The 24196-nt window shown below is 34.6% G+C and overlaps 1 protein-coding gene across 5 annotated transcripts in view; it reads right to left on the reverse strand.

Annotated features, from left to right (window-relative positions):
* The window catches only part of Armc8 (armadillo repeat containing 8), a 99658-nt gene that overhangs the window by 48170 nt on the left and 27292 nt on the right, over positions 1-24196 (reverse strand). For 2 of the 5 annotated variants that reach the window (XM_076868735.2, XM_076868739.2), the window contains 8 exons: positions 16755-16826; positions 13920-14043; positions 13719-13816; positions 10576-10668; positions 4931-5011; positions 2768-2843; positions 2579-2669; positions 1036-1096 (listed from right to left, as the gene is read on the reverse strand). In XM_076868735.2, the coding sequence (XP_076724850.1) occupies positions 1036-1096; positions 2579-2669; positions 2768-2843; positions 4931-5011; positions 10576-10668; positions 13719-13816; positions 13920-14043; positions 16755-16826 (696 nt within the window). Of the gene's footprint in view, positions 1-1035; positions 1097-2578; positions 2670-2767; positions 2844-4930; positions 5012-10575; positions 10669-13718; positions 13817-13919; positions 14063-16754; positions 16827-21993; positions 22039-24196 lie in introns of all 5 variants that reach the window. The other 3 variants (XM_076868734.2, XM_076868736.2, XM_076868737.2) reach the window with 2 other exon arrangements.

Consider the following 24196-nt stretch of genomic DNA (forward strand, 5'->3'; position numbering starts at 1 on the left):
TTACCACAGAATTCAGCATTTTATTGTTCACTATTGATTTCATATTTGTCTACTTCTGGCTTTATAACTCAAGCCTAGGCTTCTGAGAAGGTGCCATTCTTCTTTTCCTAACATTACTAGTTACTATTTATCTGTACTAAAAAATCACAGTTCATTCTATTTAATGCTTCCAATTACTACATGAAGGTAATGCTACTAAACCTATTTTACCAATGAGAAAGAAAATAAGGGTAAGAGGAAAAAAAAAAAAAAACAGTACAGAAAGCCTCAGCACACATAAAATTAGCTGACTCTCTTCCCAGAAGACTAAAGCAAACATTAATCTTCTTAATGCTCCTTTATCCTTGGGTCCACCTTTTGAATAATGATAATAAAAGATGTTACATTCATAAAATGACACTCTGTTTATACCTGTTTTGTTCTTTATAGCAAATAAGACATTTTACTGTATTTAATATATTGTTATCCTCACAATAACTCTGAGACAAATGAGTAGGAATTATCACCTCCATTTTCATAATTGAGAGTCTGAGGCAACAAAAGAATAAGGAAGATCAAACCAGTCAGTGGGGGAGATGCTAAAACCAGAATTCATGTCTTAATTAGGACTTTCAGGACTGATCTCTTATGCTATTGATTACTGGCTACCAGAGTGTGGTAGAAAGTCTATATCTATAGGAATGGCAAATTATACTGCAAATTTAATGAAAACCAAGGACTAAAATACATTCCCTATTTCATCTGAATTTTACCTACTTTTTACAATTTCCATATGCTCTTAATTATCACAAAATAGGCGGGAGGAGTTGTGCCAAGGGAAGAATTATTTCACTGTGATGTTCCAAATTTCTTTAAACCAATTTTTAAAAGCTACATGGCTTCCCACAGAAAAGAAAACATGGCATTTAATATTATTTTCTTGTGCACACTACTACAATGATAAATATGTAAAAAGAAACAAATATCAACATTCATATTAACACTTACAGGATCACATAATGTTCAAATGTTTTTAGAAAGAGTTGGTTAGCTTACTTTTAATACAATACAGTTGTCATCTGTCCGAATTGCTCCAGCTCTACACATGTAAGTTAAACTGGAATAAAATAACAGAAAGTAAGTTTTTGCTTGAGATTTACAATGGTAAAAGAAAAAATTATTTGCCTTTAAGATTTCTTTGAACAAAACAACACACAAGAAAATAAATACTATCATTTATTTTGAGAGAGAACACTTTGACATTCTTTTATGTGGTTCAATTTAATTTTTTCATCAAAGAAAACTAACAGATACATACAGTCAGTCAGATATTTAGGAAAAAAAACTACAAAATTGTTTTAAAAATAAACAGCCTAATGAGTGCACATTTTGAAGAAAACTGGGCATGTGTGGGTTCTTTATTATTTTCTCCATACTTTTTACATTTGAAAAATATTAATAAAATATAAGATTAACAAAGTATCTTAGCTTAGATGAAGTTAAGTTGGGATATTACAACTCCAAAAGCAGAAGAAATATCACAGAAGAGGTATTTAAATTATAATACAGCTATCCATCAGAAATGAATTATTTAGAGGTAACCAGCAGTGGCTTTGGGGACTCATCAATGGTTCTATTGAAAATCAATTTATCTTCATAATTATATATGGCTTTGAATAAAAATAAAAAATTAATTTGTATTCCATAGGCAGACACTGAACATTATTTCAAAAACTTATATTAATGAATTTCCTTTTTGAGTTACAGTCCTTTAGTAAGCTGGTGGAGGGAGTATGGATTGAAAACATTCCATACTTGGCTTTTACAAAACTATAATCAGGGCTGGGGTTGTGGTTCAGTGGCAGAGTGCTTGCCTCGAACATGTGAGGCACCGGATTCGATCCTCAGCACTACGTAAAAATAAAAAAACAAAATAAAGATATTGTGTCCATGTATAAATAAAAAATATTTTTTAAAAACGCTATAAACAAATGAGTAAAATTCTTTTCTACTGTAGAAGGCTCAAACTCCTTGTAGCTGTTATTACTGAGAGGTTTGTTACCATATTATTTTTTAAACTATTTACAAGAGAACTAACAAAGAGGCAAATACTAATTTTGCAGTTAAGACAAAAAGCAAGCAAACAAAGCATAATACAAATAAAATAAAATTCATGATGCATGAATGATTCATTGAGGTAAATCCTGCACAGCAGGTGCTCAACATATCTGCTAATACTGATAATTCAACTTCTCTTTCCATATTTCTCTATTTTTTTTGGCTTCATGCTTATTGTAATATGTGTTGGTTAATTTTGATATAATTCTGTATTATTTCAGCTGGCATACACGGACTATAAGTTGAGAATAACAAAGTAATTTTGTATAGATACTCTTGGATACAAGAGTTCTTGTTCTACATACTAATAGTAATAAACTAAGTATAAAAACTTATATCCATTTAAGAAAATGTGAGAAAGCCCAATGACTATCTAATTTCAAGATCCCAAAATAAGATGGCAGCTGGAAGTGAGCGAATTAGGTCATTCAAAAATTCTCTAAGATATTGATAAAAGTACTGTCATTGTTTTGACCTTTACCATTTTGCTGATGTGAGCTGCATCTCAATAGGCTTATCCCTCTGTAACATCTTCACAAATATCTGTGGTAACAATTCTCCATCAACCAACACTAGAAATAAAAAAAATAAACAAGTATTAATGAAATTCTTTAAATCTACAAAATTGACAAATTGAATCATGTAGGTGCCACTGAAATTTCCAGCCTACCATTTACCAGGGTCATCGATACCTGGGGGTTTTCAAAAGCTAAAACTGAGAAGCATTTCAGTGCTTGCATTCGAACCTATAAAATGAAACAGACAAGAAAATGCACTTATTTTAATTTTTCAAATATTATTTGAATGTCTCAGAACCTCTGAAGAAATAACCATTTAATTCTGTTTAAAGTACTAAAGGAAGCCTTCAGAGAATAAAAGTAACACCTGTCTGAAGAGTACAGTAAAAGTTCAAGTTTGTTATAAAAAGTTAATTTTTTTTTAAGAGAGGGTGGAGAGAGAGAGAGAGAGAGAGAGAGAGAGAATTTTTTAATATTTATTTTTTTAGTTTTTCGGCAGGCACAACATCTTTGTTTGTATGTGGTGCTGAGGATTGAACCTGGGCCGCACGCATGCCAGGTGAGCGTGCTACTGCTTGAGCCACATCCCCAGCCCCAAAAAAGTTAAAATTAACTTTGTAGTAATAGAAAAAAAAAGTGAAGAATAGCAGAAATTAAAAGTGAACAAGACAGATTCCTAATCAAATCTAAAAGAACATTGTACAAAGTATAGTGTTGGTTAAGACAATGGGAATGTAACCAACACATGGGACATTTCTTCTCTGACTATAAACCTGAGAACTGAAGGGAAGACAAAAAGAAAGAGTACTCTTATAAACGTGTATGGGATGAAAACGGGGCCAAGAGAACAGAAGGAGAGGAAAGAGCATTACAATAGAAGTTTGAGAAGGACTAATTTCACTTTAAAATACCTAGGAATTGTGCTATTCTTCCTTAAAACCAGGTTACTGGGCTTGATATCAAGAGCTCACTCTTGTTTTACAATATGAAAGGGTTCCTATGAGAGCTGTTAATTTTCACTGTCTCCTTTAGTTTTCACTAGGAGATGTCATCCTCACTTCTGAAACTAAGTCTACACATAACCTTTTATGAGGTTGGAAGGCACCCACATGACACATAGGTGGAGTGTGAAGAAATGTCCTTCATGGGACAATGCTCTACACCACTAGCACGTCCCCATAGGTGGACCCTAGAAGATGTCACGACACAATGGAACAAACCTTAGCAAAAGGTAATGTTACCATTTTGCCCTTCCACAACTGTTAAGTTTTAAAATTTGACATAATAGGCAAGTCTAATGCAGAAAAGACAAGAAATGGAGGAAGAGCTGGGGAATAAATGAAACCAGAGAATAACAAAGAGACAATAAACCAGAGAATAACAAAGAGACAAACAACATTTTATTGATGTGCACATGCTGACTGAGGTCAGCTTCCATGTGGCACAGGACAGAGGAAGCAGTTTCAGTAGATATTTCCTTCTCCTGCCTCTGGCTAGTTTCAAGCTACTCCATTCCCCATTCCTATCCTTGTGAGCTCTTCCCCAAGACCAAACCTTGGATGATGTCTAGGGTAGGGAAAACATACCCATTAGCAGGCCCTACCTGAAATAAAGCTAAGAACCAAAATAGCAGACTAGGGTCACTACAAATAGATACAGGACAAAAATGACTGCTTCTTGTTCTGCCATACCCAGCTCTGATGTCTCACAATACCAACAATATCCTAATATTTGCCACAGTTTGCTAACTGGCCAACAACAAATGGCCTAACTTTTAACTCAATGCTTGATAATATACTATGAAACTGCTTAGCTATATACAAAAGATAGTAAGGAAAATTTAATTAGTAAGTCTGAAAATTCTTGACTTCTTAACTCAAAATACAAAACAGAACACATTATACATATTGAGATATATGGGAGTAGAGGCTATAAGTTTGAGTTATTCGACTGTGAATTCCAAAGTCTTTCCTGAACTAGCCAGCCATTGTTTCCTACACATTTTAAAGCAGCATTTCAAGAGCAGCTTTAGCATGGAAGCTGCCCAGGAAAGACCTGAAATACTACTGAACAGGCAAAAAATCAACAGTGACTCATGGCACAACCATAGCCTGGAAAAATTGAGATGCAAGGGCAACATTTTTTCCCCCTATAATGAAAGAACATTCTAGAGGTAACATAATTCCCTAAAACATTTTACTGATAAAATACTACTCCTGATTACAACATCTATTAAAGAAACAATAAAATATGTGGACCTCTTTCTATAAACCAAAAACAAGTTAAAAATCCGGTCACAATTTTTAACATCTTACTTTGTAGGAGAGTGAGGTTAGTAGGTGAGCAATATTCTGAACTGCACCATGGTTAAATAAAATTGTTTGATGATCTGGACCCTGTAAAAACAGAGAACATAATAATAAATTAAGAAGAGTAGTGATTCATTCCAACAAAATCTCATTTAATAAATGTTGAAAACCACATCCACAACACTATAGATTTCTTAGTTACCCTCTGCTTGTAAACTCAACCCCAAAAAGGAAGGCAGACAGGTTTTATTCCTGCAAGGGGCTGTCACGTCTTACCTCATTCCAGTTTGAGAACTGTTGCTCTTTTAACTTCCAGAAATAAGGAAAGGGACAGAGAAGCTGTCCCAGCAGAGGACCTTCACAATGATTACATAGCAATATCACCACAGAGCCACTATGAATTCTATATTTCATGTGTACACCCTCACCCTATGCCCACAAGAGACAAGGGCATGGCCATTCTTACAACTTAAGGTTGAAGAGCTACTCAGGGGAAACTCTAAAACTATTTCCAAGAACCTAATCTACGATAATACTTCGGGGAGGTTTCAGCAATGCTTAATGAGAAGAAACACAATACTCCATAATTAAGAAGAGATAGGAAAAAAGTGGTATTTTGTTTTTCATTCACTGTTTTTTTTTTTTTTTTTTTTGGTGGGTAGGAGAGTACCGAGGATTGAACTCAGGGGGAATCAACCACTGAGCCACATCCCCAGCCCTATTTTGTATTTTATTTAGAGACAGAGTCTCATTGAGTTGCTTAGTGTCTTGCTTTTGCTGAGGTTGGCTTTGAACTTGTGATCCTCCTGTCTCAGCCTCCTGAGCTGCTGGGATTACATACAGGCTTGTGCCAGGCGCCTGGCTTCATCACTTTGTTTTCTATTAAACAATGTATTGAAGATCTTCAAAGGGGAAGAAGCTAAAGGTTAATACAAAGCTTTAATTTTGCTATGACTCTTATTCAATCATTTGCGTCCAATCTCTTCCAACCAATTAACTAAAAGTCAATTAAAGCCAAAGCAGGTATAGTACTGCATGTTTATTCTTATTCAGAAGAGAAGAACATTCCACCAAAGGTAGGAAATCCATCTAGGTTCAACAGTCAGTCATTGGTCTAGAATAAAAGCTCTAGATATAGTTTCTCTAATCCATTATGTAGCCAACTAAAAACTATCTTGTAGTCAATTCACTCTTTCTCGGGTTAAAACATACATCATTTGAAATGGGATTAATAGTCATACTTCTAAATAACACAATAGGTAACAATACCCTAAACATTTCATACACTATTAAAAAGGTCCTTAAAAAAAAAAAGTAAGGAACTTCAACAATCTCTCTTAATTTCTATTCATTTTCTAATTTCTTTCTTTCTTTTTTTTTTTTTTTTTTTTTTTTTTTTTTTGTGGTGCTGGGAATTAAAGCCAGGGCCTTGTGCATGTCAGGCAAGAACTCTACCAACTGAGATATATCCCCAGCCCTTAATTTCTTGTTTTAAATTATTACAGAGTATTTCATAGTTTACACATGCAAATCCCATTCTCAGGGCAGATTTTAAGTGAGCTCCCTTTCCTCCCACCTCAAGGAGTTATTATAGGTCCTACTTAAGGGGTATGTGCAGTGGACTGGACAATGCTCTAAATGCTTTACTAGCACTCTCTGGATTGAAATAAAAGGGTCTCTGGCTTATTTCGTATAAAAATAATGATGAAACTCTCCTAAGAATATGACCCATTTTTTTTCTTATCTAGAAACTAGAATCAATTATGAAGGTGAATCTAAATTAGCCCCAGCTTACATGTCAGCATGGTCAAGTTCTATTGGTCTCAGTTTAAACACTGGCAGAGCTTATCAGAATGGCTAAATATAGACAGGGTGCTTCCTTGACCTTTTGTCCTTCATTGGTCAATGTAGCCAACAGGTTCCTATGCTTTGCAATGACCTAATTATATTATTTTATATTCTTCTAGACATTTTATAAATTTACAAGTATATTCTTTCTCCTATTTTAACACAAATTGTTGAAGACTATATGTACTACTCTAAACCTTTTATTTCCTTTACTAAATATCTCAGAGATCACTCACATCAGTTTTCTCATTTTATTCATTGCATAAAAGTCTCATACTTTATTCAACTAGTACCCCTTAGTTGGACATTTAGAATATCAGTCTTTCACTATTACAATATCACTTCAAAGTATACCCATGTGCATGTATCTTTTTTCTAAGATCTAAATAATTCTGAAATATCCTTACTGAAAGAGTTGTATTTACAAATGACAGTGAAAAGATCAAGCATTTACAATTCTCACTCTACATAATTATTCCATACTGCTAAGATACCTTACTTTTTAATCCCTCAAATACTCTGCCTCAATTATGGCAACAACTATGTATCATCAAAGGTCTTCCTCCTCTCCAAGACTGTGTATAAGATTGGGTAAAAATGATCACAAGGAAGGAATTAGTGGCAGAAACAACTGAAGAGGAGTAGCTATTCTTTGGTTCTTATCAAGTCTCTCTGCAGACAAGTGGTGGTTAACAAGGCAGCATTCACTGGTTGGATATTCATAAACCCCTGCAGTTTTAAACTCCAAAAAATAGGACTTAGAAATCTGAGCAAATCTGTTGCTAAGGAAGTAGCAACAATTTATAAGTTACAATTCTAACAAATATTTCTAGCCTTTTTTGATCCTTAATAAATCATGGAAAGAATTCCAAAGATACAATTATAATGAGTTTATATACATAAAAGCTTTCATAGTCTCCCTTTTTCTGTCTCCCCTCCAACTGTACCAATTGATACAATACCAGTCTGTGAAAATTAGTAATGTCTTATCCCAATTACTTGTATCTAACTAGGCCCCTTTGAAAGTATTTATTACAAATTTTGTTATTTTGCATCTAGGTACTAAAAAAAAAAAAAAAAAACATGAAAATAAGAGGTTTGTAAAATTAATGATAATACATAGACCATCAAATAAATTGTTTTCAAAGATACATTGTTAGTGTATTAGGGAGAAGGTTAATATTGTATTTTAACGATTACTATTCTTGCTGGGTTTATAAATAGGGCAATGTTTCTTTAAGTCTAGTTATATCTCAGAATACTTAAATTTGGTAATTTAATTACAGTAGAAAATGATAACTATCAGGTTAAAAAAAGCTTACTAAAGGTGAATCTCTCTGATAACATCTTCTGTTCTATCAGTGGCATCAGGGTGGTTGTAAATTATTATCCTCAAGAGAAGTTTCTGTCTAATAAAAGGTATAGTGATTTAATGGTACTCCTTTATGATTTCAGCTAAGATGGCGCTGGGAAATTTCAGATGAGCAAATCCAAAAGTTTTGAGAAATCTTTATGAGTAGTCCTGAAGGCTAACTGAGTTTTAATTTCAGGAATGGCATTATTCAAACTTCTTATAATTTAACAAAATAATATGTAGTTATTTTTCCAGGTCCAAATTTCAGTACCCTTCTGGAATCACTGTAGTTATGACTAATAGATACCATGCTCTCTTGAGTAGGAATAGATGCTGAAAGGTTGGTAATAAGGCTCTGAGTTCTAGAATATCATCCTCTACTCACCTGCCATGGAAGGCAAGACTTCATTTTATTGTTGGAAAATTCTATATCTTGTTGGTTTGAATTCATTTTTAGCAAATGAATTATAACAAAACTTCATTTTCTTAGAGCATTCCTTTGCCCACCTCAAATGACGAAGGAGCCAGGCATGGGAGTGCACATACCTGTAATCCTATCGACTCAGGAGGTAGGAGAATTGCAAGTTTGAGACCAACCTCAGCAACTTAGCGAGGCCTAAGAACTTAAGGAGATCCTATCTCAAAACAAAACATAAAAAAAGGGCTGGGGAGGCTGGGGTTGTGGCTCAGTGGTAGAGCGCTTGCCTCGCACATGAGAGACCTGGGTTCGATCCTCAGCACCACATTAAAAAATAAATAAGTAAACAAAATAAAGATATTTTTTTAAAAAAGGGGGGGGACAGGGCTGGGGATGTGACTCAGTGGTTTCAATTCCTGGTACAAAACAAACAAAAAGAGGCACTGTTTGATATCCCTGGTTCTATGAGCTAACCTACACATTGTCAAAGGAATCAAGAAGCAAAACCTCAAAAATTTTTGACAAAAATCTTAACTTCAAAGTACCTTAAACAGAAGTAAAGAGACTGTGATAATCAGCTAGGGTTTGGGAAGAAGTTTAAATGATTAGATTTTAATGTAGGTATTTTTTCTGGGACCAAATGATCTAATTTTCATTTATTTGGGGGAGATGTTCTAAAACAGCAAAGACTTGTGATCTTTCCACTTTGCAATGTAGGTGTTCATTTCTCTTAGCCCTTCTTATCTCACTTGGTATCTATATTACAAATGATAGGAAGGCAGGTAATGCTATCCTGAAACACAGAATCCTCCCTCAGAAGATAACCAATTATTTGGTGAGAATTAGAAACTGCTTAAAATTAAGAAAACTCTCAAATCACCACCCATGACTACCAAAATGAGTACACTCAAAATATAATCTATGAAGGAAAATAAGTAGCACTTCACAGTACCCAGCTATTTAAGTTTGGAAGCTACACAGAGAAATTGGAGCTTCTGGAGATGAGACATATGGAGGATCCTACAGGGTGATGTATATGAAGAGGGTATGGAAGCTCTGAGCTCTTTCTCTCATATCCCACCCTATTCATTTCTTATCTGGCAAGAATAGTGAGGCTGGTAATTCAGATATGCCAAAGAGAAGCCATAAAGTGTTTTTTCTTTTTTTAAGTGAAAAGGTAAAAATTCTCTACTTAACACAGAAAGACAACGATCATATGCTAAGGTTGCTAAAATCTATGATGAGGAAACTAATGTTCAGCGATGTCAAATAACATACTCATTGTCCCTCAGTCATCACAAATCAGAACTGGAATTTAAAACTGGGTGTTAATGGCTACAATGTACAAGCTCTTCTAATTATACGAAATTATCTCTGTTATACTTATTTACCTCAGGATACTTGCATAAATACCTACCTGAATATGACTATAAAAAGGGACAGGGGAGAGAGCACACTTAACCATGAGCAGACAAGAATCATTCTTATATCTTATAAGAGATCACTAAAAACTGTTTCTAACAACATGGGAAACTGAGGTTGTAAGGAAACAGACATGCTCTCATGCTGCTGGTAGTAATACCAGTTACAACCTCCAGACAGGACCTTATGGGCAAAATTACAATTTGTACATATTCTTTGATGCGATTCCATTTCTTATAAAATGTCTTCTACCCAAAATACTTGTTGGAACATTGCTTTGTGCTTAAGACTGGAAACAAACTAAATGCTTAAAAACAGATGACTAATTAAATTCAATTACTGTACATTTACATAGTAAAATGTATGCAGCCTTTTTTTTTTTTAAGGAACAGAGAAATTCCTCATGTACTGATATGAAACAGCCTTCAAGATATGTTAAGTGAAAAACGCAAGATGTAAAGCAGTATACACTACATGCTGCCTTTTGTGTTAAAAAAAAAAAAAGGATGAAATATACACATAAAATCCTGAGAGGACATACAAATAAGGCACATCTCTTAAGAGCATGTAAGATTTGATATTACAGAAAGTATTTATTCTGGTTCTTACTTTACAGCAGTGTGAGAAGATCTGACAGATATACTCCTGGGTGTAGCGGGACCTGCTCAGCAGCGCCATGAGGTGTGGTATCACTGTGGCATCCTGGAGTGGATGGGAATGAGAGCACAGCAACAAGGAACTTAGGCACTGTATACACATTTGACAAAGTACTTACATGAGCAGGTACATAGTTTAAGCCTCTTATCCTAATGGCAATAATTCATGTTTCTTTTGAAGGAACAGAGCAAAACAAAAACAACATGGTCATCAAAACAGCTGAGGTCAAGGATAAGGAAAGGGACTTCAATATCCATCCTTGAAAACTATATACATATGAGGACAGGAACCTCTTAATAGCTCTCTCACAAACATCCTATATCATAATAATAAAATAATATATTACAATAAGACTAATCATTTCTGGAATCAAAATGTGAGGTGATTAATGAGATATAGAGTATAAAGAAGTATTATGAAAGAATTATAAAATAAAATTTGACCATTTTGATCTCTGAGATATATGGTAAGCATCAGTAACAACTACAATCTCGCATAATGACTGTAGTTGGCTATTTGCAATCTGTACAAGACAATTTATATGATTAGCAATTTTTCAACCATAAATCCCACTGCCTATCACCTTCACTAACACTTACATGGTGACATAGGAAAAAAGAAAAATCAAACAACCCACTGCAGGTTCTTCAAGTAACTATTTATTTTTAATACAAAAGGAATTACAAACTGAAAGAGAATTTGGCCTGAAACACACATGGACTTAGCTCAAGTCTCCTAGTCAATGCTGTCACAAGTCCTCAAGCTATGCTTCTCAAGTACAAATGTGCCTGCAAATTCCCAGGGATTGTTCTTCACATCCAAATTCTGATTTGGAGTGGGATCTAAGAGTTTGCATTTTAACTAGCTCCCCAAAGAGGCTGATCAACAGACCACATTTTGAAGACACTCACACAGAGGGCATTGAAGAAAAAAAAGGTAAGACACATAAAAGCTAAGAAAAATAGCAGGCTGTTCATTCCCTAAAATGGAATATTTTCCCCTGCTTGTTAGTATAATCTCTGTGTTGTCAACAGCAATTTAAAAACAAAACACAAAACCTGAAAACCTCAGAGAAAGTTAGGTACTAAATGCAGAGAAAGAAAAGGAAGAGAGAAAATGGAGTTTCAAATAGAGCAAGGGGAAACAATAGTTCCACTGGCAGGACAGAGGGAAGCAGGAACATCGATAAACAGGATTTCAAACTAGAAATCCTGCCCTCTTCTGACTAGACAGTCCTATTTAGTACTTGAGCTGCTACAGCAGCTGGGTCTACCTACACTCAAGTACTGCTCTCTGTTGCTTCCCCTCATCTGACACTTTTTACAGATTCCCCACTGACTCTGAAGTATAAAATCTTTTGAGGCATAAAACTGAAATGTTTCATAATTTCCATGATCTCACTGTCTAAATTTAACCTACCTGTATCTTAACTGTTGTCATGTAAAAAAGTTAAGTTGACCTAGACGAGAATTTTCCAAACTGCACCATGATCCATTAGTGGAACATAAATCAGTTCAGAGAGTGAGGAAGGAGTCAAAACAGCTGGCTAGGATTAATTTCTCCCCCTTTTTCCCCAGGGCTGGGGTGGGTGAGAAATTTCTAGGGTAGAGAAGACAGGTCATTGGTTTAATCTCTTTGTAAACATGACAATATGACACCCAGAAAAACACTGTGACACAAAGAGCAGTCCAAAAAGCAGCAGCATTTGAATTACCTGGAAACTTGTAGGCAAGGCAAACCCTCAGGCCCTACCCATCTTATTATTCAGAAACTCTGGAGGTGGGGTCCAGAATCTGTTTAACAAATCCTCTAAGTAATTCTGGAACTCGCTCATGTTTGAGAACTATCGTAGTAAACAAGAAGTCTCTCAAGAAGGCCACATAAACCCTAAGGTATAAAACTGAGACGTTTCATAACTTATACACTTCTTACTTTGTGAAGTGACCCACAAAGCTCACTTAGAGACCTTATGTATCATCGAGGCCAGAAGAGTATGTATCTATCTGATGTAGGATGGAGTATGAAGCCCTGTACCATCTCTTTCCACGCTTGTTTTCCCTGTGCCTCTTGTTTGTTTATATTCTTGAAATACTTATAAATCTTGAATATGGATAAGATTTCTGATTTCTGTGTATCTGATCAAACAAATGATTCTTTGTGAACTCTGAGAACCACAAATGGCATTATTTGTTTTTAATGAGAAACAACAAAAGAGAAACCAGAGGACATCAAATTTGTGGGACTGTGTTGTGATAGTTGTCTCAGAATTCCACACACACATACACACACACACAAAGTTATACATGTGTATACTGAGGCAGTGAAAAATATATTTTTACTATAGATTGTAGATAGTGCTTCAACAACACTGGCCTAGGTAATTTTCATTAAGAAAGTCCCACCCACAGACTAAAAATAACCCTTGATAAATCCCTGAGGCTTCTGAAAAACCACTAACTGATTCCAAACATCTTTGGATTCTCTTATGGGTATGCTCTGATTCTGGTCTGTCAGCTAAGCCTCCTGCAAGCTGGTTCTGGTCTCTCTCTCCAGCTGAGAATAACAGCAATGCCCTCTCCACATCAGACTGTTCTGCCCAACATACTGCAATTGCTTCACAGAGATCCTTCCCAGAATGGCCTCCTTCCTCTCCAATTCTCTAAATTATCTATTATTCAAGACCCAGGACAAATTGTAGCTACCCTACAAAACCTACTTTCCTGAACTAGAACATAAAGTGAGAAGAACTCCCTATCACTCATTTAGCATAAAATATATTCCCTTAATATATAAAAGAGATAAAAATTGATCTTTTTTATTTTTAACAGTTTGCAAATTCCTCTAGGATCTGAGGCTATCTTCTTGTTTGTCTGTTTTGTGGTACTGGGGATTGAACCTAAAGCCTTGCTTATTATAGGCAAATGCTCTACCATTGTTCATTTTTAAACAAAGCCTAGAACATTTAATATTTGAAAATAATCAGGAACTCAAATACTTCTTGAGACTTTTTGTATATCACAGCTATGAGTCTGAAGTGATAAGCAAATAGCCTTTAGTGAAATATAAGCAATGACCCCAAAACATCCCAAACTCACTGTATACAGTAGCTCCTCTGGAGTGACAGGACTGGTGAAGATGGTACGTAGGCATCGGAGACAAGCTTCAATGAACTTCAGGTCTGGGGACAATAGTCCTATTAATAGAAACTACATGTGAGATTCATCTTCTCAACCAGTACTTAAAACACTGCAAACTCATTCTAATCTTTTCTTGTGTGAAATGTCCTCCCTGCATACCTTGTAGTAAGGCAGGGATAATATGGCAGTCCAGCAGAGACTTGACATTGTTTTCAGTACCCATAGCAAGACTTCCCAATACCACTGCACATTCCGTTTTCAGCTCTGTGCTTGACGTTTCTTGCTGAAGCAAATACAACAATCTAAAAAGAAGGCACTTGATAAACAAAGAGACTAAAAGAACAAAAGTAAATTAAAATATTGTGACAAAAGAATGTGATACATTCTATATACTAAAATTAGAGTTGATAGGGCTTATTTGAATTTCTCTAGGTAATAGTTATTTATTTATATTATCTGCTACTTCACCAAAGAAACATCTAAAAAAAATCTAGAAGAGATTTTCATCATTTTGAACAACAGGACTATCATAGGATCTCAGAGTTTATCAAACTGTAAATCTGAGAGTTGTGTACAAGTGGTATCTGCAGAACAAGTGTGATAGTCCATGTTATCTGCTATTCCCTGGTTGGTCTTTTCAAAACATGCTGGATCACAAACTCAAACCAGAAATCCAGAGCTATAGTGTTGAGATGGCACAGGTCTAACATACAGGGAATAATCTTTGTGCAGTTTTTCAAACAAGGAAAGGTTTCTTCTCTTCAATTCTCCCATGTGGGGACTGAGGAAATCCTCCAAATTCTACTCTAGCCCAGCTTGCCAAACAGCTAATCCCCAAACTCTAATGCTCTACCACTTAGGATCTTCTCTTTTACATTCTAATTTCATGCTCCCTAAAGCACTATTTAGATATACTGCACACAAACCCTACAAATGGCTGCTGGTCAGTGAGGTCAAACACATTAAAACCATTAATCCTGTATTAAAAAATAAAAATATTTTTCAAAATGTATAACAATTTTTGAGGAAAAAAAAAACCTTGGTTCTAAGTAGCAAAAGCATAAAGAAAGTTATATAAATGTCACTGCCTGCCTAAAAGAAACAGCTAGGTCGTCAGAAAATCAGAAAAATCTAACTTTGTATGATAACTCAAGAAACAACAAATTCTCAAAATCAGATTTTTTTTAAAAAAGCAGGATTAAAATCACGCAGAGACAATTCTACATAAATAGAATCATTTGATTCTTGACAAAGCTGCCAAAAACATGTTATAGAAAAGACAGGCTTTTAAATAAATGGTGCTGGGAAAACTGGATATTCTTATGTAGAAGAATGAATCTGGATCTCTATCTTTCACCCTGTACAAAAGTCAACTCAGGGATCAAAGACTTAGAAATTAGACTCTGGTCTGAAACTGCTAGAAGAAAACAGGGTCAACACTAGGATATAATGGCACAGGCACCAACTTCCTCAATAAGATACTAAAGCTCAAGAAATAATACCAAGAATAAGTGTGTGGCATCAAGTTAAGAAGAAAAAACCTATAGAATGAGAGAAAATCTTTGCCAGCTACTCTTCCAACAGATAATTAATATCCAATACATAAAGAACTAAAAAAAAAAAAAAAAACTCCAAAAGGAAAAAAATCCAATAACTCAATCAATAAATCGGCAAATGAATAAATGGACATTTCTCAAAAGAAGAAATATAAATGGCTAACAAATGTATAAAAAAAAATGTTCAACCTCTTTAGCAATCAGGAAAATGCATATCAAAACTTCACTGAGATTTTATCTCACTCCAGTTAGAATAAAAATAATAATAAATGCTGGCAAGGATAAGAAGAAAATGGTACACTTATATGTTACTGATGGGACTGTAAATCAATATAATCAAAAGACTAGGAATGGAACCACCATATGACCTGGCTATCTCACTCCCTGATATTTATCCAAAAGTACTAAAATCAGTATACTATAGAGATACATGCATACCAATGTTTATAGCAGCACAATTCACAATAAACAAGTTATGAAAACAGCCTAGGTGTTCATCAATAAGACTAATGGATAAAGAAAATGTAGTATGTACACACAATGGAGTTTTACTCAGTCATGAGAATGAAATTATGTCATTTACTGGTAAATGGATGGATGGAACTGTGAAACACTATGCTAAGTAGAATAAGCCCAGATCAGAATGTCAAGGGTTGAATGTTTTCTCTCATATGTGGAAGATGGAGGGAATTCCATAAAAAAAAAAAAAAAAAAAAGGAATCTCAAGAAAATAAAAGGGAGACCAACAATGTAGAGGAAGAGGCTAGAGAAAAAGGGAGGAAAAGAGGGTGTGGGGAAGTACTGAGGAACAAAATCTACTAAATAATGCTATGCCATATATGAATATACCACAATGAATTCCATTTATATATACTATAATAATGTGCTAATTGAAACAACAATAATAGAAGGAGATTAGCAGAGTGGGGCAAGCTGGAATAAGGCTGGAGAGGAAGGAAAGGGAAGGTACTGGAGAATGAGACTGATCAAATTAATGTTATGTGCATGTATATTATATATAATACACCAACAAAAAAATTAATTAAAAAAAAAAAACAAGCAGAGCTTTTTCCCCCCTCTCTTTAAATTAAAAAATGTCTTGAAAATTCTAATAAATTATCCACTCACACAAAAACTTTGAGGACTCTAAGGAGATGGAAAAGAAATTATCAGGCAGGTATACAGTCTTATGGATCCATCCAACAAATTCTTACACTGCAGGGTTAATGATCTTTCTGAATTTCCAAAGAGTATTAATATATTAACTTCTTATTCCATTCTCTGGAGATGGTTCTTAGAGATGGTTTACATATGTCAAGGCATTCATTTTTAAAAAAATAGACAATACAGAAAAAAGGGGTCTTGTCCCTAAGAGTAAGAAATACATTAAGAATGTATTTAGCAAGAATGGCAGAAAGGGCACAGACAGCCAACATACCTTGGAACAGCTCCTAAAACAATGAGGTTGGCTTTCTGCTTGTTGTTTCCAATTACAGCATTTTTCATGTCTCTGAATTCAGGGGAAGAGAAAAAGGTATGAAGTATGTTGAGATATCACAGAGAAATATAAACATCAAAGATTAATTCATAATTCCACTTTATCATGCAACAAGTTGGGCTGGCAAGTACAGAAATCAGCGACAAAGTCAAAGCATTGACCCTTTTTCACCTGGATTACTAAAGAAAAGGGACTGAGAGGTGCTAAGTGACCATGGGAACTATAAAACAGAAGAGTAGTGTGGAAAGTGGGAGATATCCTGCTTACTGGCTAAGACCTCCAATACAAGCAGAGTTGGGTTCTTCTAAAAAAGGCTCCAGTCCTTTGCCCATAAAGGAATACAGAACACTTTCAGCATATATGGCTTGGGGTCCCATTTTATTGGTTTTCTAGTGGCCGTTTTAGAATTTCCAATTCATCAATTTATCATAATCTTAAAGCGGTATTTTGCACTTGTTTTAAGAGCCTTGCAAGTGTACTTCCATTTCCTGTTCTTTCTGCTACTAGTGTAACACACTTTACTTTTAAATTGGACAGAAACAACATAGTACATTGTTACTATTTTGCTTAACCAGCCAACTGTCTTGTAAGATTAAAATATTTTAAGAACCACTGTAATATTTCTTAAACATATTCACCAGTATTTTTTGGTTTAGATACAAAGAACTCATTATTTACTTTCCCACAAGTAAAACTCTATTTCATAATAAGAGGACTTCTATCAATTAGCTCACAAATTGATGATTGGTTCCAAAGGACATGTTGAGAAAAAATGTACAGCTCAAAACAAACCCAGAACTACTAATGTTTTAAAAATACTTCCCTGATTGGACAGCACTGCTATCTTAATATACAGCAGGAGTTCTCAAAGTGGGCAGGGAGGCATTATCGCCCCCAACCAGTTTTTAGAAGTATACAAGAAAGGCAGGAAATGGTTTTAGAAACAGATAAAAAGCATCTTTGCGTAGTTTAAAAGAAAACTGAATTTTTCAGTATTGTGCTTCTCCTGACAAAAAAAAGAAAGATGTGCTTTTTATCACTATGGAAAAATCAGATCACCAGTTCAGTGGCATTTGTATCAGTCAATACCACATATCCATAATCAGTTTACATTGTGGTTCTTGCATCCATATTATCTCCTACTGCAGTTAGACCAAAGCATTTACATATCGCAACATTATAAATTATATCTTTCTTTTCTCTTTTTATATTGTAAGCAGATGAGGCATTATATTATTTTGGAATTATGTATGTAAGCAGGTTATATATCTGTGAACTTAATTTCAAGAGAGAACAAGAGGCATTATAAAATATTTCTAATAAGGGACTAGGGTTGTGGCTTAGTGGTGGAGCGCTTGCCTCGCACATGCGAGACTCTCGGTTTGATCCTCAGCACCACATGAAAATAAATAAGTGAAATAAAGATATCATGTCCAACTACAGCTAAAAAATAAATATTTTAAAAAATATTTCTAATACAGGGAAGTTAATTAAGATCATTGGTAGCATTAAAGTTTTTAGCTCAACCATTTCTTTTACATCCCAGTAAGTTCCTAAACACTGATTCAACATCTCTTTTTACTTTTCCTCTTCTGGCTAGTAGAGCTCTATAATACGTAGAAATTTTCTGACAACCTTAAAAGTTACAATCTCAAGAAGTTGTACTGTTAGCAAAACATAAATCTTGTAGAAAACCAGAGGGGAAAAGTTACTTTAAAAAAATAAATAACTGGGGTTGGGGTTGTGGCTCAGTGGTGGAATGCTCACCTAGCGCGTGTGAGGCCCTGGGTTTGATACTCAGCACCACATAAAAATAAAGATACGTGTACAACTACAACTATATATATATATATATACACACACACACACACACACACACACACACACACACACATAATAAATACATATTTACAACACCAGATATATTCACTGGCATGTAAAACTCTGGTGATGGGCTGGGAATACAGCCCAGGGGTGGAACACCTGTCTAGCATGTACAAGGCCCGGATTCAATCCCCAGCATGGTGGGGTTGTGGTGGTGGTGGTAACGATCCTTCTTTACATTTATCTTCTTCAATTACTATAGAAAAATACTGCTATGACAAGGGAGGTGCTGAAAGTAGATTCTCCCCACAAGTTTCTGAACAGCACTTTTACAAGCCTTGAGCCAAACACTGAGATTACTTGTTCTCAGTACCTGCATATAGGTCTTACACAGCCTGAGATATCCCTCTCTGTAAACTATCCCTCAGATTTCTATATGGTTTACAAGAGATATATAACAATAATTTTTTTATTTTGTTACTAAACCAAATGAAGTTTATTGAAGTTTTTACCAAGTTCTGACATATGATTATAGAATGGTAAAATATCAAAGCCTCAGTTCAGTTAGTAAATTGTAGTTTGGGAAAGGTTTCACATCCAGGCTCCTGCCTCCTTGTGGATTCCTCTGTTTCCTTCTTACAAGCTTAGTTTCAATTCATCAGCTTACAGATCTTAACTCTGCAGCTATTCATTTACTTTTGTCATTTTCCCTTCTCTACTGTGTTCAGCCTTCACTAAATGCAGTGCATTCATCTATCTAGCACTATCTAGCACTATCTACTTAAGAGTCTACTTTGTGCCAGCTGCCATTCTGGGTACCCTATTACAGAACTCCCCACCTTAATATTTTCCCAGTTTCCTCTCCATTCTTCCAAAACTAAGCAGAAATGAGGTATTTGTCTCCATATTACCTATGAGCCCATTTCAAACATTGGCAACTGTGCTAAAGTAAATGTTTTTATAGACAAAGCAAACAAAAACCACTCCAAAACCAATTTTCCAGTTCTCTTAATTTACAAAAAAAAAAAAAAAAAAGACATGAAGAGGCAGCCAGTGGTTGTAGACTAAATGCAAGCTGAAGAGAACACTTATTAATAAAAATGAAGTAATGTCTAAGGAAAAAAGAATTGTTTTGGCTCTGATAAGAAAATATATCTATGCTAATTGGCGCGGGGGGGGGGGAATTTTCATGCCCAGCAAATAAATTCTATTCAAATATTATTATGAAGGGATGCTAGTAGGTCACTTCTATGAAAGGGATAAAACCAAAAGAGACAATAATCACCATATTTCCCCCTCTTTGGCAGATCTAAGTACAATGTAATATCTCTCTCTCTCTCTCTCACTCACTCAAACATTTCTTATCCCCTTCCTCATATGGTCCCTTGGCTAATTTCATTCATCCTTCCAGTCTGAACTTAGGTGTCAATGTCACTTCCTCTAGGAAGTATGACCTGAGACCTCAAGGTCTGGGCTAGGTGTCCCTCCATCAAAATAAACTTCACTTGTTAGAATAAAAATCTATTCATCTTTAGCAGCATTAAAGTAAATCTGGCCTGGAGATATCAGAGAAGTTACTATCAAGGGATCATTAATTATAGTGATTTGAGAAAATGTACTACATAGAAATATGTACTTTTTTTCTTTTTGCCACACTGTGGGGATTGAACTCAGGGCCTCACCAATGACAATGAGCTACATACCCAGCCCAGAAATACATACTTTTTAAAAAATGCAAACAGAGTTAACATCCAAGATCGGAATACAACAAAACTATATAAAATCTATATATTACTTAAAGCTTCTAGAATATGCCATAACCACTACATTATTTCACCTTCATTACATCTTGTATAATATTAACCCCATTTTACAAATGAGGAAGTTATAACTCATGCTTGGAGATTTTTTTCAGAACTCCATATTAAATGACAAGAGTCAACAATCTCAACCAATGTCTTTTAAGCCAATGAGTTTTGCCATACCTCCAGCACATTAGGCATTTATAACAAACAGATGGAAAATAAAAATGAATTTGATAAATTCAGTTCCTTTTTCACTTTTTACATTGTTATACAAAATAAAAGTTTTACTCAGACATCCTTTTCCCAGAGATCAATGGAATATAACCTTCTGCCTATCAACTTTAAATGTGGGACAGTGATGCCCTACTTATATTCTACTGAAATTCAACTATTAGTTTTTGAGCACAGTACTATAGTGGGCTATTTGAAGGAACCAAAACCATCACACAAGGAGATGCCTGTTCTGAAGAGTTTAAGATCTCTTTAGAAAGATAAAAATAACACTAACAATGTAAGGCAGTGTTATGCTATAAACTCAGTGTTTATATGGACAGGAAAATTTGATGGTTAACATATTATTGAGGCTATGGTAGGAACTAAGACAATCCTTAAAAAATGGTCAGGACTTGGATAAGTGGATGGGGAGGGCAAAATGAAAAGCCTTCACAGATGATCATATTAGAAAGGAATATAGCTTGTTTCTGGGGTGAGACAAGAACTGAAAAGAAGGTTAATTTCAGGGTAGCATGAAACAAAGCTAGAAAAGTAACAGGGAGAAAGGACAAACTAAAGGGAGATGGATTAAGGAGCAATTATGGTTTTGAACACAGAAGTGGCATGAAGGAAGCAGTGCCTAAGTAAGATAAGCTGAATGTGGAATGTATTGGCATGCTGATAAGACTAGAGTCAATGGGGACCTAAATGGCTGATGCTTCCCCTTTATGGTTCCAAGGAGGCTGTGCTTTGTTATCATCTTAGTATTCACCAAACTATATGTGGATTGCCTCTTTAGTTATTTGACTTCTTCATTAGACCTTTAAATTCTCTAGGCCAGTGACTATATTATTCATTCTTAAACACCCCTATACTAGCACAATGCATGGCACTTAATAAATGTTAAAGGAATTAAGCAAACCCCCTGGTGATCTGATTATGTGAGAATAATTAGGATAACAGCCACTGGAATCATTAAAACAAAGGACATTTTGAGGAAGAAGTTAATGAGATGATTCAATAGGTACAGGAAATTTTTTGTGGCATATCTTGAATGACTAATTCATGTCTGGACACAGAAAACATTAGGAAGCTTAAAGATAAGCATCTATCCTGACTTGAAACACACTGAATTATTTTGAGGTGAGATAAGAATATCCAGGTAGAAAGGCAAAAAAAAAAAAAAAAAAGTAAGCCTTGAGGATATCCCACTTCCAGGGGATGAAAGAAGAGAAAACAATATTAAGATGGTTCTAAACATGCATTTGTCAAGTAACAATTTCAGCTAAAATCTAGACAGAATCTTAAATTTGCAAACTTATAAATGAGGCACCCACTTTCACATGTAGGTTAAACTTTGTACTTCATTTCCTTTCTTTGCTCTGAAAGAGATCAATTAGGAAAAAAAAAGTCTCAAATATTAAAACATACACAATGCCTACTGCAATTATGACTAAATTAGAAGATCATAAAGGTAATCAATACTAAGAGAAAATAAACACTAAACTATGCCATTAAAATAGTAGCAAAAGCTAACAAAAGAATTGGAATCTCCTAGAGAAACAAAATTTCAGTCAATAAGCATCTTTTGCTCTGAAAGAAATTAGAGAAAAAAGGCTCAAATATTAAAACATACACTGTAAAACATACCACAGTTACCTCTAAATTAAAGGATCGTAAAGGCGATCAATAGTGAGAGAAAGTAAACACTAACTATGCCTAACACTAACAAAAGCTAAAGAAAAAACTTGAATATCCTTGAGAAACAAAGTTTCAGTCTATCAGGTATAAGTGCATTTACTTCTAAACAGTCAAAAATGGAATAAATTTTAACTGAAAACCTATTATCCTCTACAAACAAAAATTATCTTTAAAAAAGTATTGAAGGTTGAAGCTCTGAGCTAAAGATCAATATTACTTTCATTTTGAACCAGTATTACTTTTCACTTACCTGAAGCAGCTCTTATTTAGACACAACTCTATAATCATGTTTAGTCTAATCAATATAAAGTAACTAAACATTATAGTGGATACTAAAAACTACAATCTGATAAGGTGACCTACTTATGAACACTCACTGTTCATAAGACATTCACCCATAAAATAGGGGGGAAAACCATATTTATAGGTAGCTAAGAATAAGGTAACAAAGTAAACAACCAATAAAAATTATTTGAAGTTTGAAAATTATAAAAGTACTCATTTTCGGCCCTCACAATTATTATAAAGCTGTTTCTGGAAAACGCAGTATTAAAACACCTAGTACAATAAGCCTTCCGTTACCAAGCTTGTTTGGGTATTCCAAACTAACAACTGGCCATATGTAAATTGCCAATTTAAAAAGAATCTCATAATGATGATCTATTATTCAAACTAAAGTTATTTTTACAAAAAGCTTTAAAAGGGAGCAAACTTTTTACAGAAAACTTTAGCTCAAGTTAACTTAGATAATCTCTTATTGTATATCTACTAGATATATAAACCAAAAAGACCTGAGAATTGACAGCAAATTTAGTTTCATACTTTTTTTTATAATGGGGATATTGAACTCAGGGGCACTCAAAAACTGAGCCACATCCCCAGACCCTTTTTTTGTTTTGTTTTTATTTAGAGACAGGGTCTCACTGAGTTGCTTAGGGCCTCACTAAATTGCTGAGGATGGCTTTGAACTCGCAATCCTCTTGCCTTAGCCTCCTAAGCCACTGGGATTATAGGCGTGCATCACTGTGCCCAGTTCATTCTTACAAATTATTCTGTGATGCAAATTTTTGGAATACATGTAGTTTCAGATATAGTTCTGATTTGTATAAAACCATCAAAAAATTATTGTAAATATTTAATCTTCCTTCTACCACATTTTAATGGCTCCTTAATAACAAGTGAATGCATAAATTTTAAAATTAAATACTAGCTCAGAAAGTAGGATATTTATTGTATTTAATTCTTTACCAATATATGAATATAAATCACATTCTCCAAAAATGAAGTGTACAATTTAAAACAAGTGCATTAGTAATGCCCAAATATTTTTGTAGAATATTTAAACATAATCATTCAAAAGACACACAAAAATGTATTAAACATTATAGAAAAATGTGGCAGCAAATAGGCAATTTATATATATGAAAATATATATACACATAGGCATACAAATATACAGCTATTCTTGATGTTCAAAGTTAATATTACACACATACAAATACAAACAGCTTATATGTATGCAGGACTCCCAATATTATCTAACAAAGTCTGGAAATCTTGCCACCCTTTTAACCATAATTCTGACTAAATTCTGTTTCAGAATACATAGTTTTAAACAAGTAAGACTCAAGATTACTCTATTACATCTGATATTATTAGCACTGTCTTTGTAGACATTCATTTGTGTATGGGTGCATGTATACTGGAGATTGAACCCAGGGGCACTTTACAACTGAGCTACAACCCCAGTTCTTTTTTTTATTTTTGAGACAAGGACTAACTAAATTGCCCAGGCTGCCCTCAAACATGCAATCCTAGTACCTAAGACTCTCAAGTTGC

The sequence above is a fragment of the Callospermophilus lateralis genome, chromosome 10, assembly GCF_048772815.1.
Source record: "Callospermophilus lateralis isolate mCalLat2 chromosome 10, mCalLat2.hap1, whole genome shotgun sequence".
NCBI lineage: Eukaryota > Metazoa > Chordata > Mammalia > Rodentia > Sciuridae > Callospermophilus > Callospermophilus lateralis.